General features: G+C 45.6%; 1 protein-coding gene across 1 annotated transcript in view; it reads right to left on the bottom strand.

Annotated features, from left to right (window-relative positions):
• TLL2 (tolloid like 2) overlaps positions 1-14,297 on the bottom strand; it is an 85,316-nt gene that overhangs the window by 46,942 nt on the left and 24,077 nt on the right. The window contains exon 2 of the mRNA XM_054637526.2: positions 7,123-7,233. Within this exon, the coding sequence (XP_054493501.2) occupies positions 7,123-7,233 (111 nt within the window). The remainder of the gene's footprint in view (positions 1-7,122; positions 7,234-14,297) is intronic.

Below are 14,297 nucleotides of genomic sequence, written 5' to 3'. Positions count from 1 at the left end.
CCTATTGCTTGGGACTGTCTTTACCCTGCCCTGCAGAACCTTTATCACAAGCAAAGGGGAAAAAATAGATAGATTTCATTTCTCTGTCACAAGTCTGGAACACCACAGCCAAGTGTGTAAAGGAATACTACATGCCCATTAGTCCTACCTGGTTTCAAACAACGTGCCATACTGGAAAGACCCTAGCTGAAAGAAAATCAGAGCCTGTTGGTGGGACAGGTGGAGTAAAGACCCTAGCACCTCTTGTTGCTTGCTACTCAGGCAGATCTCAAGCAGCACCCACTGCACAGGAAGGCACTGGACAGCCCCTGAGAACAGGCAGATGTGGCCAACATCCTGACATCCCCACTCCTGACAGCCATGCTGTCCTGATGCAGGGCTTCTTCTCCAGCCTTACAATGGAGATCTGTCCCCTTTGCACATATACACACTCCATGCTTTGGCATCTTGACTTGATGATCTTCCCTCCTCTCCTACCATCAAGCACCAGACTGGCAGATTCTAGTCCTGTGACTAGAAAAAGTGCATCCCTAAGATGAGAAAAATCCCTCTCAATAATTTCCAGAAAAGACTTCAAGCTGGCACTCAGAAACCCACAAAGAAAAGCACTTGGTGTGAAAATATCAAACCCAAGAAAGGCATTTTCTAGCAGAAGAGTCTTAACTACAGAGGGAATTAGAAGGTCCACCAGCTAAGGGTATGGGATTTATGCTTAGTTATCTCTATGCTAGAGAAAATCAGGCAAGTCTGAGAAGGTTGCAATAGGAATGTAAGACTCTAGGCTGGGAGAAAAAAAAGCACAGTATCTGCTTTTCTTCAAAGAGAAGATCACTGGCTTATTGCATGGAAGGGCAGGTTTGGGACAGGGAATAACTCTGAAAAGCAGAGGGAACAAGAACACTCTCAGCCCTAGAGAACTTACTCAGCTCCTCCAAAGGGGAGCTCCTGCTTTGCCTTAGCAAACCACAGAACTGTGGGAAATGCATTTCATGGTTGTCTGCTCTGGTAAAACCCCTGAGTGAATCGACTCACAGAGGTAAACATTTGGACTAGTCATAGGAAAATAATCTGGCACAGCTAACCAAACCTCAGCATCAGGCCAGCTCTAGGCACCTACCTTTCCACTCCTGAGGCTCCTCTTCCTGTTAAAAATGTGCCTGGACTGCAAAGAGACATCCCCAGAGTGCATGTCACGTGTTGTGGAAAACTGAAAGGAGGCATGCAGACAGCTGGACAGAGCCCTCAGACAGGTCTGCTGGAACAAAGATGCTCCTCTACTCACACAGGAGGAAGCAACCTTCACTAAAGATTTCCCAGGGAAAGAGCAGACCCCTGCAGAGAGTTCACAGATGTGGGTTATGTTACAGCATGTACACAGTTACTTGCATTGCTCCTGGCCACTTATGACCAATACAGCTCAGGTTAAGTTAGCACAACCCAGAGACTTGCTCCAAGCCTAAATGAATTAAAAGTTGGGCTCCAAGAAGTCCTAAATGCTATGATTCTGTGGTTCTGTGAAATCTAGCAATGCTGAAGTCCACTCCTTCTACCCTGAACTGAGTGACATTACAGTAGAGGACCAAATATGAGTTACAATGGGAAAACCAGCTGAGGTGGCAAGCATCTGTCAAATCAGCTGAATTTAACAGTCTTGCTTTCAGATCCATTCATCAGATCGTCCCTGGAATCTCAGTTAGTCACGGTCTAAATCCCTGGATTTTGCAGTCTTCTAGAAGTATATTTTGCACTAAGTTAAATTTCACTAGAAACACATGAGTAGCATGCAAGAGGACTCTGGTGTAATGTGTAGCACTACTACTGGCCACAGCCCCTCCACTGAGGAAGCTTTCACAAAGTGAAACAGCAGAACCCTGCTGGTGCTGCCACCAGTACCTTAAGCATTCCACTGGAGAAGTCCTGCTCTCCACCCTGGAGCAGCACAACTCTCAGCAGCAGAGCTGCACCCCAGCAACCTGTCCAGCAAGTAAATCCAGCTTACACGGGATTGCCTTTCCTCAAGAATGCAACCAGAGAAAGATGAGCATCTTAAAACAAGAACAAGCAAAGCATCCTGTTGCAGATGGGCCCATGTGCAGATGTGGTGAGGCAGCAGAGCAGCTGAGTGTATTTTCACAGCACACTCAAGAACTCAGAGCTGCTGCCAGGGAACCAGGTCCCTGCTCTTAAGACAAGGTCTAATGCAGAACTCCTGTCTGCCTCATTTGTCAGAGAATTACTGGCATGAATTTGCTGTCAGAGCCTCCAGTCACTGACAGCAGCCTCTGTCTCTCCTAATTTCAGCAGAGAGCCTGGGCTCAAATATATCCCTCTTCCAGTTGCACTGTTATCTGAAGCATTACTCTAGCTAGAAAAGATGCTCTTTGAATTTCTTCTGCCAGTCATTTGTGGCAGTGTGAAAGGCTCATCAGGCCCTTCAAGCCATGAGCCTCAAAACCTCATGATGAGAGGTAAAGAAAATTTGCTTGGACTGTTCTTGAAAAGCATTCTTGGCCACAGTGGGATGTGGAGTCAGCTTCTTAGCATCAAGCCCAGCACAGCGTGGCATCAGTGAGGGCAGCCAGATACCCTCAGCCTCTGATCTGCTGCTGCCAAACCCTGAAGAGACAAACTTGCCCTTCTTACTCACAGGGGTGCCTTTCAGGACTAGAAACTGTCTCTATGAAAAAAAAAAAATAGGTAAAAGGAAAATGTATCAGAAAAGTCCTCATAATCCCCAAAATGCCCATAAAAACTTAAATCAAGCCAGCTAGTATTAAACAGGCACATACCCCTAAGAGGCATGGCAAAAAATAAGGTCTCCTTCCTCTGTGCCTAATGCTTCAGCAGGTAATCACCTTGCACCACTGGACTCATTTGGGCCCAAAAGAGAGGTGACACTGTGCCATTTCCCAGCCTGCCTCTGGATTCTCTTTTTTTCCCACTGCAGCAGATGAATCCTCAAAGCTTTCAGTCAAATTTCTTCTAAACTAAATTATATTGTAAAAGCAAGTATTTTCACTAGAGTTAAAAAAAAAAAAGAGAAACTTTTCAGAACTGCAGACTTTTTGAAAAATCTTTCATCAAAGTGATTAGGAGTCGGTGATGCATGGGCTTGCTGAGATAGCACTCACTGGCAGATCTCCAGGTAACAGATTAATTTCATTATGTTCTGAACCATTACTGTCTCTCTACAGGTCCAAATCCTAAGGGCATCCATTTCAACACCACTGCATGAGAACACCTGATTTTCATAGTAAACATAACACCTAAACTTGATCCCACAGAAACAGAGATAGGGAGGCAGTAAGATCTGCATTTTAACAATATGCCTCATTGTTTGTGTCGCCTTCTAGCAGCAAAACATTTTTAAGGAAGAGGAGAAATTCCTTGTTAGGCAGATTTTATATGGTATTACACATGGTGATAGCAGGATGAGCAGGTGATGTGGACAACATAGTTTGGTCTGCAAAATTTCTTATAATATAAAGCAACAAACAAAAAAATCACAAGCAAGTCTCAGTTTATGACTTAGGTTCAAAGGAAAACAGCCAATGAGGGGAAAAAAATCTGGAAAATTAGAAAAATCTTAACTCAAAGAAAGGTCAAATGTTCAACTTTAAACAGCTCTTTTGCCAGGTGACTGATTAGAATAAAACTAGGTTTCAGGTGAAACAGAGCTGAGGTGAGAGACCTGTGGAAATGAGCCCAGAAGTCATGTAATGATCACAATTAAAAATGGGTTGGAGGACAGCACTTTGGGAAAAACCTTCAGGGATGTCATGGAAGGGTCTAGAAAGAAATGGACTAGTTGGTAGCTCCTGGTAGAGCACATCTCCTGGCATCCACTCACAGTTAATCTGCACTGCATGCAAATAGCCTCACACAGCTCAGAGCTGTACCCAAGTCACTGCAAATCAACATGCAGACTTTAACAACTGCTTGGATTAAATGGGTTCCACTCAGCCACAGACCACCAGCATGCCTGCTTTTCCCTCAACAGGACCTGAAGGAAACTCCATTTGTACAATGTAATCAAATTCAGATGTTTGCACACAAGATGCTATTGAAAACCTACTGCAGTTTTCAGGTGCTTGAGCTGTACTCTTCCTGATAAATTTTTAGGAAGGAAGCTCCTTTGGAGCAAATGAGACTGCTCACATGAATAAGGACTATCAGGTCATACACTGCACTCCAGAAGACTTTAAGTACATAACACAAATGATGCAATTCTCTGTGTAACGTCAATTCCCAATGTGACCACTCACACAAAAGAATCTGGGTACACTGCACAGAGAAATCCAGACAAAGCCAAAGATGAACATCACTGCTGGAGCACTGAAGTAAGGCACCAAGGAGACAGCCACCTCTAAAATCCACATGAGCAGTTTTTGAGGGGATTACCAGAGAGCTCTGAATCAGCATTCCTCAGATGGAAGGAACCACGGTCCTGCTCTGTGACTTTACCAAGGAGACAATGCTAATTGGTCCATTGCTTTCAGATACTAGGAATAAAACACTAACTCCAATATTTACTGAGAAAATGCTTGGAAACACTGAACTTCACAGCATTCCCCTCTCAAGCAGGATCACAAATATTTCGTTTCTGAAAAATTACCATGGCATTTCTGCAAGCAGGAAATAATTGGAGAAAACACGCCTGAAGCACACTCACACTGTGAAATTAAGCTCAGGACAGAGATTCATGGCAAAATCCAAAGAGTTCTCTGATTCCCTGCCCCTCTCTCTCAAGGACCCAGAGAAGTACCTAGCTATTTTCTAGACAATGACTGGGAGAGGGTGAAGAAGGGGAAAACTTGAAACATCTGACAGTCTCTGTCTTTACCAGCCAAGGCAAAGCTTTCCCTCAAACAGTGCAATGCTGGATCCAGAGGACCTCATGTCCCAATCACTCCTAAATACATGGGAACCTCAATCCTCCTGCAGAGCCTGACAACTGCAGATGCTCCACACCAGCTATCAGGATGCACACCTACAAACAGCCCAGCAGTGACGAACTGCACAATTTTCCATTCTCCTTCCAGCTGAATAGCATTTTCTGGGAACAAGGGAACAACACTGGGCCAGAAGAATGCCTGGATGACTAACAGCATGGTCAGAAGGGCAGCTCCCTGCAGGAAGAGCCTGGGTGTCTGTATATAGGTACCAAGGACTTCCTCCACTATACCACTAATCCGATTAACAGCTTTAGGCAACTCTGAAATGTTATCATTCAAGGGCTTCCATTCATAAAGGGTCTTAGGCTGTTTCTGTACAGAGGTTGCATTCTTCCACTGGAAATAAAGCAGGGAGTAGGATTTTCTCCCAGGGAAGAATGGAGCCCAATCCCCCACCATGCTGAAGTAGGCCACCCTCTCACAATTCACAAGAGTGTCAAACAAGCCTCACAAGAGAAAAATCAACCCTTCCTGCCCACACCAAGAGCCCCTCACAGGGCAGGTGACCACAGAGATCCCTCTGTGTGTGCTCTGCAGAAAGCATCACAGTGCCAGGGGCCGCCCATTTGTCAGCTGCACTCCCAGGGGTACAAATGAAACCTGCTAGAGATGAGGACAAGGGAAAGTGAGTGAGATGACATCTCTGTTCACTCAAGGCAAAGCATTGTGTGATGCATCAGTAAAAAGTGCAGAGACTGGTCCAAACACGCCACACAAGCCATGGCTGTAAGAGACCTGTGCCAGCATTAAATGATACAGATGCAAGTTATAAAACCCAGTTCATTTTCCAGATGGCACAGGTCTGGCACCAGTGCCAAGTGAAAGAAATGTGCTAGACATGACAACTAAAAAAAGTTACCAGAGAAAACGGATACATTCAAACACATCTGACTTTGCTTTTCCAGTAACGTCCTCATCTAACTTCAGGAATCAACAAAGATGTGAAAGAGATTAATGCTGCCTGTCCCACCTAGTCCTCATTTTCTGATATATCTTCTGCTCCTAATAACCTACCACCTAAGAATGTGTGACAGCCAAAAACATGATGGGCTAAGTGACACAGCAATGCAGGACAATGGCATTTCCAGGGAGCTACCCATAATCTGAAGAACTGGACAGCCCTTCTCTACCCAAAATTTCAGTTACATTGACAAATAAATATGCCTGTGTTGGATGTGCCATCTTTCACACTCATCCCAATAGGAAGGTGGACCACTCATCCCCAGAACCACACCTACATGGTACTTAGATGCTCTGAAGCCACAGCTAGGCAGTTACAAGGAAAGAGAACCAGCTACCAGTGCTTTCAAATGATGGATGAGCTGAATTGCACAGCGATCAGGTGAACATACAGTTTCAGTGATTTTCACCTCTATTCAGCCTCTCACTCTACTTGCTAACCTAGAGGCAGAACAGCAAAGAAAAGAGGAAATTTGTTCTGACCTTCTTTGTGTCCAGTCCCTCTGGTACCTCTCAGAGCTCAGACTTCCAGCAACTTCTCTCTTGCAGCATAAAGTGAACTAGAGAGAAAAACTCTGTGGGGGAGCCCTCTGAGTCAGATGCAGTGTTTCAGAGACTGTTAGAGCTGGAGTCCAGTCAGAGTCCTGAGTCAAGAAACACCTTTGGTCTGGCATAAGACCGAGCACACATTAGAGTTGCACAGGGGGACAAACTGAGCACACACTTTACATAAAATCAACACCATTGCTAACGTATTTTGATTAGAATATCACTTCTAGGGCAGTCTGGATGCACAACTGCAATGAGTTTTACTAGGCAGACAGCTGAAAAAATGAGTTATTCCATTAAGATCATACAGCAAAAGAAAAAGGAGCACAGTAAGAGTCAGAACTCCTGACAAACTGAGTGGCCCAACTTCAAATACATCTCCTTCCAAATTAGCAAAAAGGTATTTCTTCATAGAAAGAGACCAGTGCTATAAATCTGAAAATATCCCTCAGACAAGATAGGATTTGGCTACATCAAACTGTGACTTGATTTTTATTTAACAAAGTTCAGAGCTGGATCCCACCCTCAGTGTCACAGCTGAGCTCTGCACACACCACCCTGGCTGTGGGAACAGCAGCAGGAGGGAAATGGAAGTGCTCCTTTCCCTAAGGACAAAAGCAGGTGAAAGAAGGCATCCCCACCCCAGGGCTGCCCTTACCTGAAGTGTGTCTTGCGTTGCCATCTGAGTGCTTTGTTAAGTCAGCAGTTCTGTCTATTTGAAACAACTTCAGATCATCTTCATCTAAAGCGATATCTCCCCAAAAGGCAGCTGGAGAGAAACAAAGTGCAATTAGTTCAGTTTTTATTTTGGAAGGAAGGTACAGTTCCCAGCTGGCTTGTACCACACATAAAAGGCAATGACTTCATGGACCAGAAAAAGGTCAAAGGTTGCTGCAGTTCTAGAAGTACCAACAGTGGATGGACATCAGTGGAGGCCAAGTGACAGCACTTACATTAAGTCCCAGCACAGATCCACCAAAATGAGATTATTACCTGGGATCCCTTGTGCCACTCACTCACACAGGTGTGACTCTCAACGAGGTGGTGTTCACTCCTCATTAAAGCCTGCAGGAGGCAACCACCAGCATTGTCCTATTTTCTGTGAAGGAGCCAGGCAAGTCACAGCTCAGATCCTCACTGAGACACTGCACCATCCCCAGGTGAACAATGTGTGTAAGACTGGAGAACAGCAGTGAAGCACTCAAGCTTAGCAGTGGATATCTAAAGGCTACAGGATTCAGGATCTCACACAGCCAGACACACTGCACTGGTCCCAGTCCAACCTGAGAGCCAGCCTACCATTTCCACTTAGCTAGAGAAACACCAGTTATTTGTCCCCTTGTGGATAAGTTCCCTAGATTTAAGTTTGCAGAGTTTTCAGTTTTGTAAAAGTCTTTGCATTTCAGTCAGAAGGCAGGAAAATAAGGTAAACAAACGGATCACTTGACATTCACAGCTCAGAGAAACAGACTAGAAATCATTTGAGTAGAAAAAATTATATCCCTGGAGTATCCTGGCTGAGTTGATGCTGCACAGTACCAATAGGTACCATTTTGAGAATTTGAACAAAATAAACACAGACAATGAGGCTGTTGACCAAGCCTAGCAGATCTTTCAGATATAAACATTACAAACAGAGCTCTTAAAACTCATACAAGAAGCCTGTACAGGCTGATGAAAACTTAGAAAAAAACAGAGCAAATTAATCAATGATACAGTTGAAGAGAACTCAGACAGACGAGGAACAATACCAAGGCACTGTCTGCAACAATGGCCAGATTTGATGAAATTTCTTTTTACTTCTCTTGTTAAGTCAACATTTACATTACTTGAGGGGAAAAACCATCCCGTTGCTACACTAGGAACATAACTGATCAAAGCATGTTAGACCTGAAAAACTAATGTGCTTTACCAATCATCTGACTTTTACTGCCAAGACCAAATGGAACATGGACCTTTGCCTGAATATCAGAAATGGCAATTGAATTAAGAAGGGTTAACTCAGAGTTTTCTCTGACACAACATGGTACTGGTTCTGATGCAGGACCTCATTCCTCTATTCTGCACCTCAGTCAGTACAATAGTGTTTGCCAATGTCACTGGTCTGGGATGTGGGCATGGAAAGAAATCTTTGCTTGCTGCTGCCTGCTACAAGCAGCAGAGCCCTAGCATGAGCAGAGGGGGACTCCACTGCTTCTCCCTTTCCCTGGGACAAAGCTGTCTCCCCTGTCTACCTGGCTGTGGCAGCCTCAAGAGAGGCTGGTTCCAGCTTTTTGAATGGGTCTCCTTAAAATTGCTACCAAAACCCAGGTCCAGAAGAGAACATAGTTAATGCAGACAAATATAGAATAGACTAACATCATCAATAACTAGGGTAGACCCCTTCATTTGCTTCAAACACAGAACTCAGGCTCTCCCCAACTTCTGGGCAATCCAAACCATGACTCAGAACAGAGAACACAAAACACTGGCAGATCCCCCCCAGGTAACAAGTCTACCAGTAGAGCCAAACATCCCAAGCTGACTGGGATGAAAGTGGAAGAAAGCAGTGACATAGGTTCCTGTAACTGCAATTTGAAGAGAAGACATTTTATCCATCCACAGAAATTACTTGCCCAGAACAATGTGGCAGTGAAGATGCAGAGATGCAAATGGGATCCCATCACCTCCCCAGCCACATTTGGGAAGTCACTGCTGTACTGGCCATCTGCCACCAGCATTCCCCACCCTCTTGTCACACCCACTGTCCCAACTCATGGCCACCACCCTGGGCTCTCAGTGGCTCTTTCCCTAGTACCACACAGTCTGTTTCTCAGGCTAAGGCAGCCCATGCCAGAACACAGCTCTCAGGGCAAGCCTGCAGCATGGATTTACACCTACAGAATTGTTATGTTTTCCTTCCCAATGGAAGGCAGCAGTTTACTCCCAGTTCTAGCAAAGGGATCTCTTTCTCTTACATAGTAATAGATCATCCTGAAAGATAGCCCACTACAAAAGCAGAATTCCCCCAGCATTTATTTCCAGCTCTCTGCAGTCCCAGTGTGCTCCAGGGGAGCCATGATTTATCCCAGTCCCCAACCAGCTGAACAATTTTCCTTGCTGGAAGTCCCAGCTGAGAACACTACACTGCAACTTGTCCTGTGCCATTAAAGGCCCCTTCCCAAAGGCTGCAAGCCTGAAAGCCTGCCTGCACCCAGAGGGAGCTGTCCCACAGGAAAGCCCAAGCACTTTATTTTAAAGGGTCACAAGTTCAGAGAATGCTGGCAAATGAAGCATCTGAAACCATCCCTTCTGGATTCTTTTACTGAGTTCTCCATTTTAATTTAATGTGGGAGGATTTCCAATTAAAAAAAAAAAAAAGAAAGAAACAAGCAAAAAATATAAATCTCCAAACAACAGGCTAACAAGCTTGGAAAGCAGAGTTTCTCTTGGCAGAGCTCTGCAGTGTACACCCAGGTGCAAACTCTTAACACACAGTGCAAGAGCATGCCAGCTTTTCTTTGAGAAAATGCACAAATCCCTCTGGACAGTAAGAACCGAGCAGCTCTTATTGAGCTTGATGGAGCCAACAGGAGAGACTTTGCTCCTCTACTGGACTGGGAACCTGCACCAACCACCTGAATGCTGAACCTCACCACCCCCAGCACGTGCAACCAGAGAGCTGTTCTTTCCTGGGCAAAAGGGAAGGATGACTGTACTAAACAAACAAATTCAGCACCAAAATGACAAAAGCAGCCTGGCAAGCTGTCTGCATTCTCAGCACATTTCTCCCACAGGAAAACAGTCCACATGCTGACATCTGAATGCATGCTGAGCACAGGGTGCCATGGCACCAGGGAGGCACGGCAGGTGGCACTGGGAAGGAGAACACTTCCCCTGGCAGAGGACAGGCTCAACAGTTTTTCCAGCTGCCTCCCCCACAGCCAGAGCCTGAAACCATCAATGTCTTCACAGTCCTCATTTTCCACAGTAACATTTTGGGGAGTCCCCAGCAATGTGACAGCACAAGGTGTCTTCTTTCTAAAAAGTTCACCACTCTCCCCTGTGACTCACCTCCAACTTGCATTTCCCCCCTTAACACCACCCTTCTCCTATTCCCACTTGCATTTTCTCCTTTCCCTGGTTCTGAGTAGCACAATCTTATTTCAGGGGAGAAAAATAATTTTGCTGTCTCTCATGAGAACTCAATTCACAAATGTTCACAACAGTTTAAAACTTTCATTTTCCATGAACCATGTGTTTCATCCAGGTTTTTTAATAATAACCTCGTATTTTCTATGTTTTTTTCTCTCCTTCAAAGACACATAAGGAAAAGAATAAATCACCAAAAGAAGCTTATGGTATTCAGACAGAAACCAAAATAATATTGTTCCTAAAAATACATCTCAACCCAAAATGTACTGTTGCAATTTGATAAAACCAGGCTTATCTATAACACTTCAAGACAAATTCCTGGGGATGGGTATCCTTCACCCTCACCACAGTTAGCTACAAGCTTCTACAAGAACACAAGCCACTTGAGCTGCCAGAAGAAAAATATGACTCCATACTTGAAAAACATTACCCAGTGTCTGTGTTTGAACTGATCTTCAGCCACCAAGTTGGAGCAGACCTTTCATCCATTTGCCTGTCACAAACTCTTGCCAGGAAGCCCCCATTCCAGCACCAGTACAGGTTTATCCTGGTGACAGGGATCAGCAGAGCACTGCAATCTTCCCTCTAGCACTGGCCAGAACCAGCTGTGACAGAGTGACAGAAAGAGAGACTTTGGAAACATGGATATCCTGCCTGCCAGGAAATCACCCTCCATCCCCCTCCACCTCAAATACAGACTCACCATCTGAAGCTTTTATTAAAAAATGCCAGGTTTTAAGTGCTGAACGGGATCTGAACTTTGATTGAAGACCATGTCTTAGTCAAAGGGGCCCTCTTGCTGTGGGGTCACACCAAGCTGTGTCACCAGCTCAAGGATCTTCTCTGCATTTGCAGCTAACTGGCACAGCTCACACTGACAGATTTCCTTTCAGTCCTTCTAGCACAGTTCTAACACAGTTTTGCTGCTCTTTTTGAGCAGGTGTCCCACAGGGTAATGCAGGAATGGGCAGGTTAAACAAAGAGCACCAAGTAGGTGCCTCAGATTTGTTTCATCAATACTCACAACTCAAACTCAGTTTTCATGAGCATTCCCAGCCCCTGTGTGTAGATAATAGCTGGGTTCCCAAGCACAGGTACCTCATGACTTGTGCCAGTACAAAATATACAAGGAAGAAGTGCCTGCACAATTAACCTTGACATCTCCAATTCTGTGAGCATCACAGGCAGGCAGCTGACAGAGCCTGCCTGGCACAGACCCAGCTGTGCCACCCCAGTGATGAGCCAGCCACACCCTCTGTTTGGGCCTCAGTGCAAAGCCAGGATGTGCTCTGAACCCACCAGGAGATCAGTCACACCTGCATTTCTACGGCACCATCTCTGTCCCCACCCACATCTCTGCTGTCCATCATGCACCTTATGGGAAGGTCCTGGGGCACCAATTAGCCCCTTCTGCTCTAGAGCTAACCATACCACATCCAAATAGAAGAGAAAACCAATGTCCCTCCCACCTGAGCCACAGGAGCATCTGGCAAGGGGTGCTGGCCATATGTGGGCATGGTAACACATCCCACCTCCTGGCAAACAGGAGCTCCTCAGGCACTGGCAAAACTATGCCAAGTTGTTTTTGAGTATTGGCAGAATGCTTCCCAACCTAACAGGTTGGGTGGTGGGAGATTTCATTTTCAGGGCTGGCCAGGCTCTTGTTTAGGCTTACACTGTGCAGTCTAACAATAAGAAAATAAATCAACAGATCAAAGCAGGTTCCCAGCACCTCCATATTTCTTTTCTCACAGGCAGACAGGTCTGTTGCTGAACCTCCTGCTGGCACAGGAACCAGCAGAACAATATTCTGAACTATGCTAAGATTTATACCTTAGAGAAAAAACTCAATGCATTCCTCAGGGTAAAGTAACAGCTGGGTCAGAGGGAAAAGCAAAGCCTCAAAGGCAGAAACCAGTGAAAGAGGAGAGAGAAAAAATCCCAGACCAGCAATCTGGAAATAGAGCCAGATCACGAGCATCAAACACTCAAAACAAAGGAAGACGGGAAACAAGCAGCTAGTTAGCAAAGAGCATTGATACTGCCACATTCAGCCATTGTGTTTTCATCCAGATCAATTTGTTTCTCCCCAGTAAGAAGGAGCAGAAGTCTCCCACTGGCCAGCTTTGGGGATGAGCTGCCATGGAGGCTCTGGTGGTAACAGCTCCTCTCAGCAAGGCTGTCTGGAGTCAGAGCTGGTGTCTGGCATCAGTGGGGCTTCCTGGCAATAGGGACTGGGCGATTCTGTCTTCACTGGGAAGTTCCCCTGTCCAGGGAGCACATTTTGTTTCAGAAATTGCTCTCAGTTTGTGTAGGAATGCCTATGAACCTGGTCTGCTTCTAAATGGCAACAAGTATTTCAAAAACATCAAAATTTCCTGGGAATCAGAGTCCAAACCCCTATTCACATTTCTGCAGAAACCTAAACTGCTAAATTATCATGTGTAGTGCTCCCAAAGCACCCTCTCTTGGGAAGTGATCTGCCAGAAATCTTGATTCATATTCAATGGATTTCCTTTCCTGGAGGGTGACAGTGCAGGAATAATAAAATACTTTGGGCTTGAGTTTGTTCAAAACTGCAAACATACATGTGAGCCTACACAATGCCCAGCTTTGCTGTTCCTGGACTGAATACCATGTTATTTTAACCAAGAACCAAGGAATAGAGCTTGCCAGAATCAGGTTAGGAGAAAGGCGTTTTCATTTTAAAATTCACATCTCTCCTGCTGCTGGTGACTTCCTCACTCAAGGTCTTCATCTTTTCCACTTCAGCATGATCTTGTCACACCAATCCAGTAATCTAAGAACCCATTCCCTGTAAAATGAGCAGTGCAGGAGGGCATGTGTGAGCACACAGAGCTGGAAAGCCATGCCAGGCAGCTGGAAATCCATGCCACAAGCAGCTGGAAATCCATGCCACAAGCAGCAAAGCAGCTCCCTCTATGGGCCCTGAAATGGTTAAACACCTGCATCTTCAGAAGAGAGCCTGCCCAGGATGGGCGGCTGTGCCAGCACTCAGAGCACCTCACAGCTTTAGGATCTGCTCCCCTCTAATGGGGGGGCAAACCCAGGCACCTGGCTTAGCCCCTCATGCTTCCATAGGAAGTGAATTAAGCTGTGGGAGTTTCATAACACTGTTTTCTGCTCCAGGTGATGGTGCAAGTTCCATGGCAATGCTGACATGAGATAGGGATCTGGCTGTGCATCTCTGAATTTTTCTCCCTGAGAGCTGTACACACTCTGCAGAGTGCCTCTTGGCCACATTTTTTGTGTAGGCAGGAAACAGCCTTTAGGGAGAAGCTGTCATGGACTCATGAACACATGCAGTTTGAGCTCTGCCCCAACACAGACAGACAAACAGCCTCAAAGCCACCCCTAATCAGGTAAATTCACTTGGAGACCTCACTCCCTTTCAAGTGAAACCAAGCTCAGCAACTCACTTGGTTTTAATGACCAGGCAAGTCTGGCCCCCTCCTGCTCCCTGATGGACACAGGTATCCTTCCTGGATTCTGTCCATTCCACCACAGCCATGATTCTCCAACAGCTTTTGTCACACCCTGCTCAAAGTTATGTTGGTTAAATGAAGGCAGCAGACAGAGACAAGAGACCCAAGAACCAGCTGTCTCCACCCCTGCCAAGGCCTGCACCCCACAGGGCATACAGAAAGGGGAACCAGGAAACAAAACCAAAACCAGATT

Source organism: Agelaius phoeniceus, chromosome 9 (assembly GCF_051311805.1).
Source record: "Agelaius phoeniceus isolate bAgePho1 chromosome 9, bAgePho1.hap1, whole genome shotgun sequence".
NCBI lineage: Eukaryota > Metazoa > Chordata > Aves > Passeriformes > Icteridae > Agelaius > Agelaius phoeniceus.
Note: the sequence above shows the minus strand (reverse complement) of the source record. Positions and strands in the feature narration are given on the sequence as shown.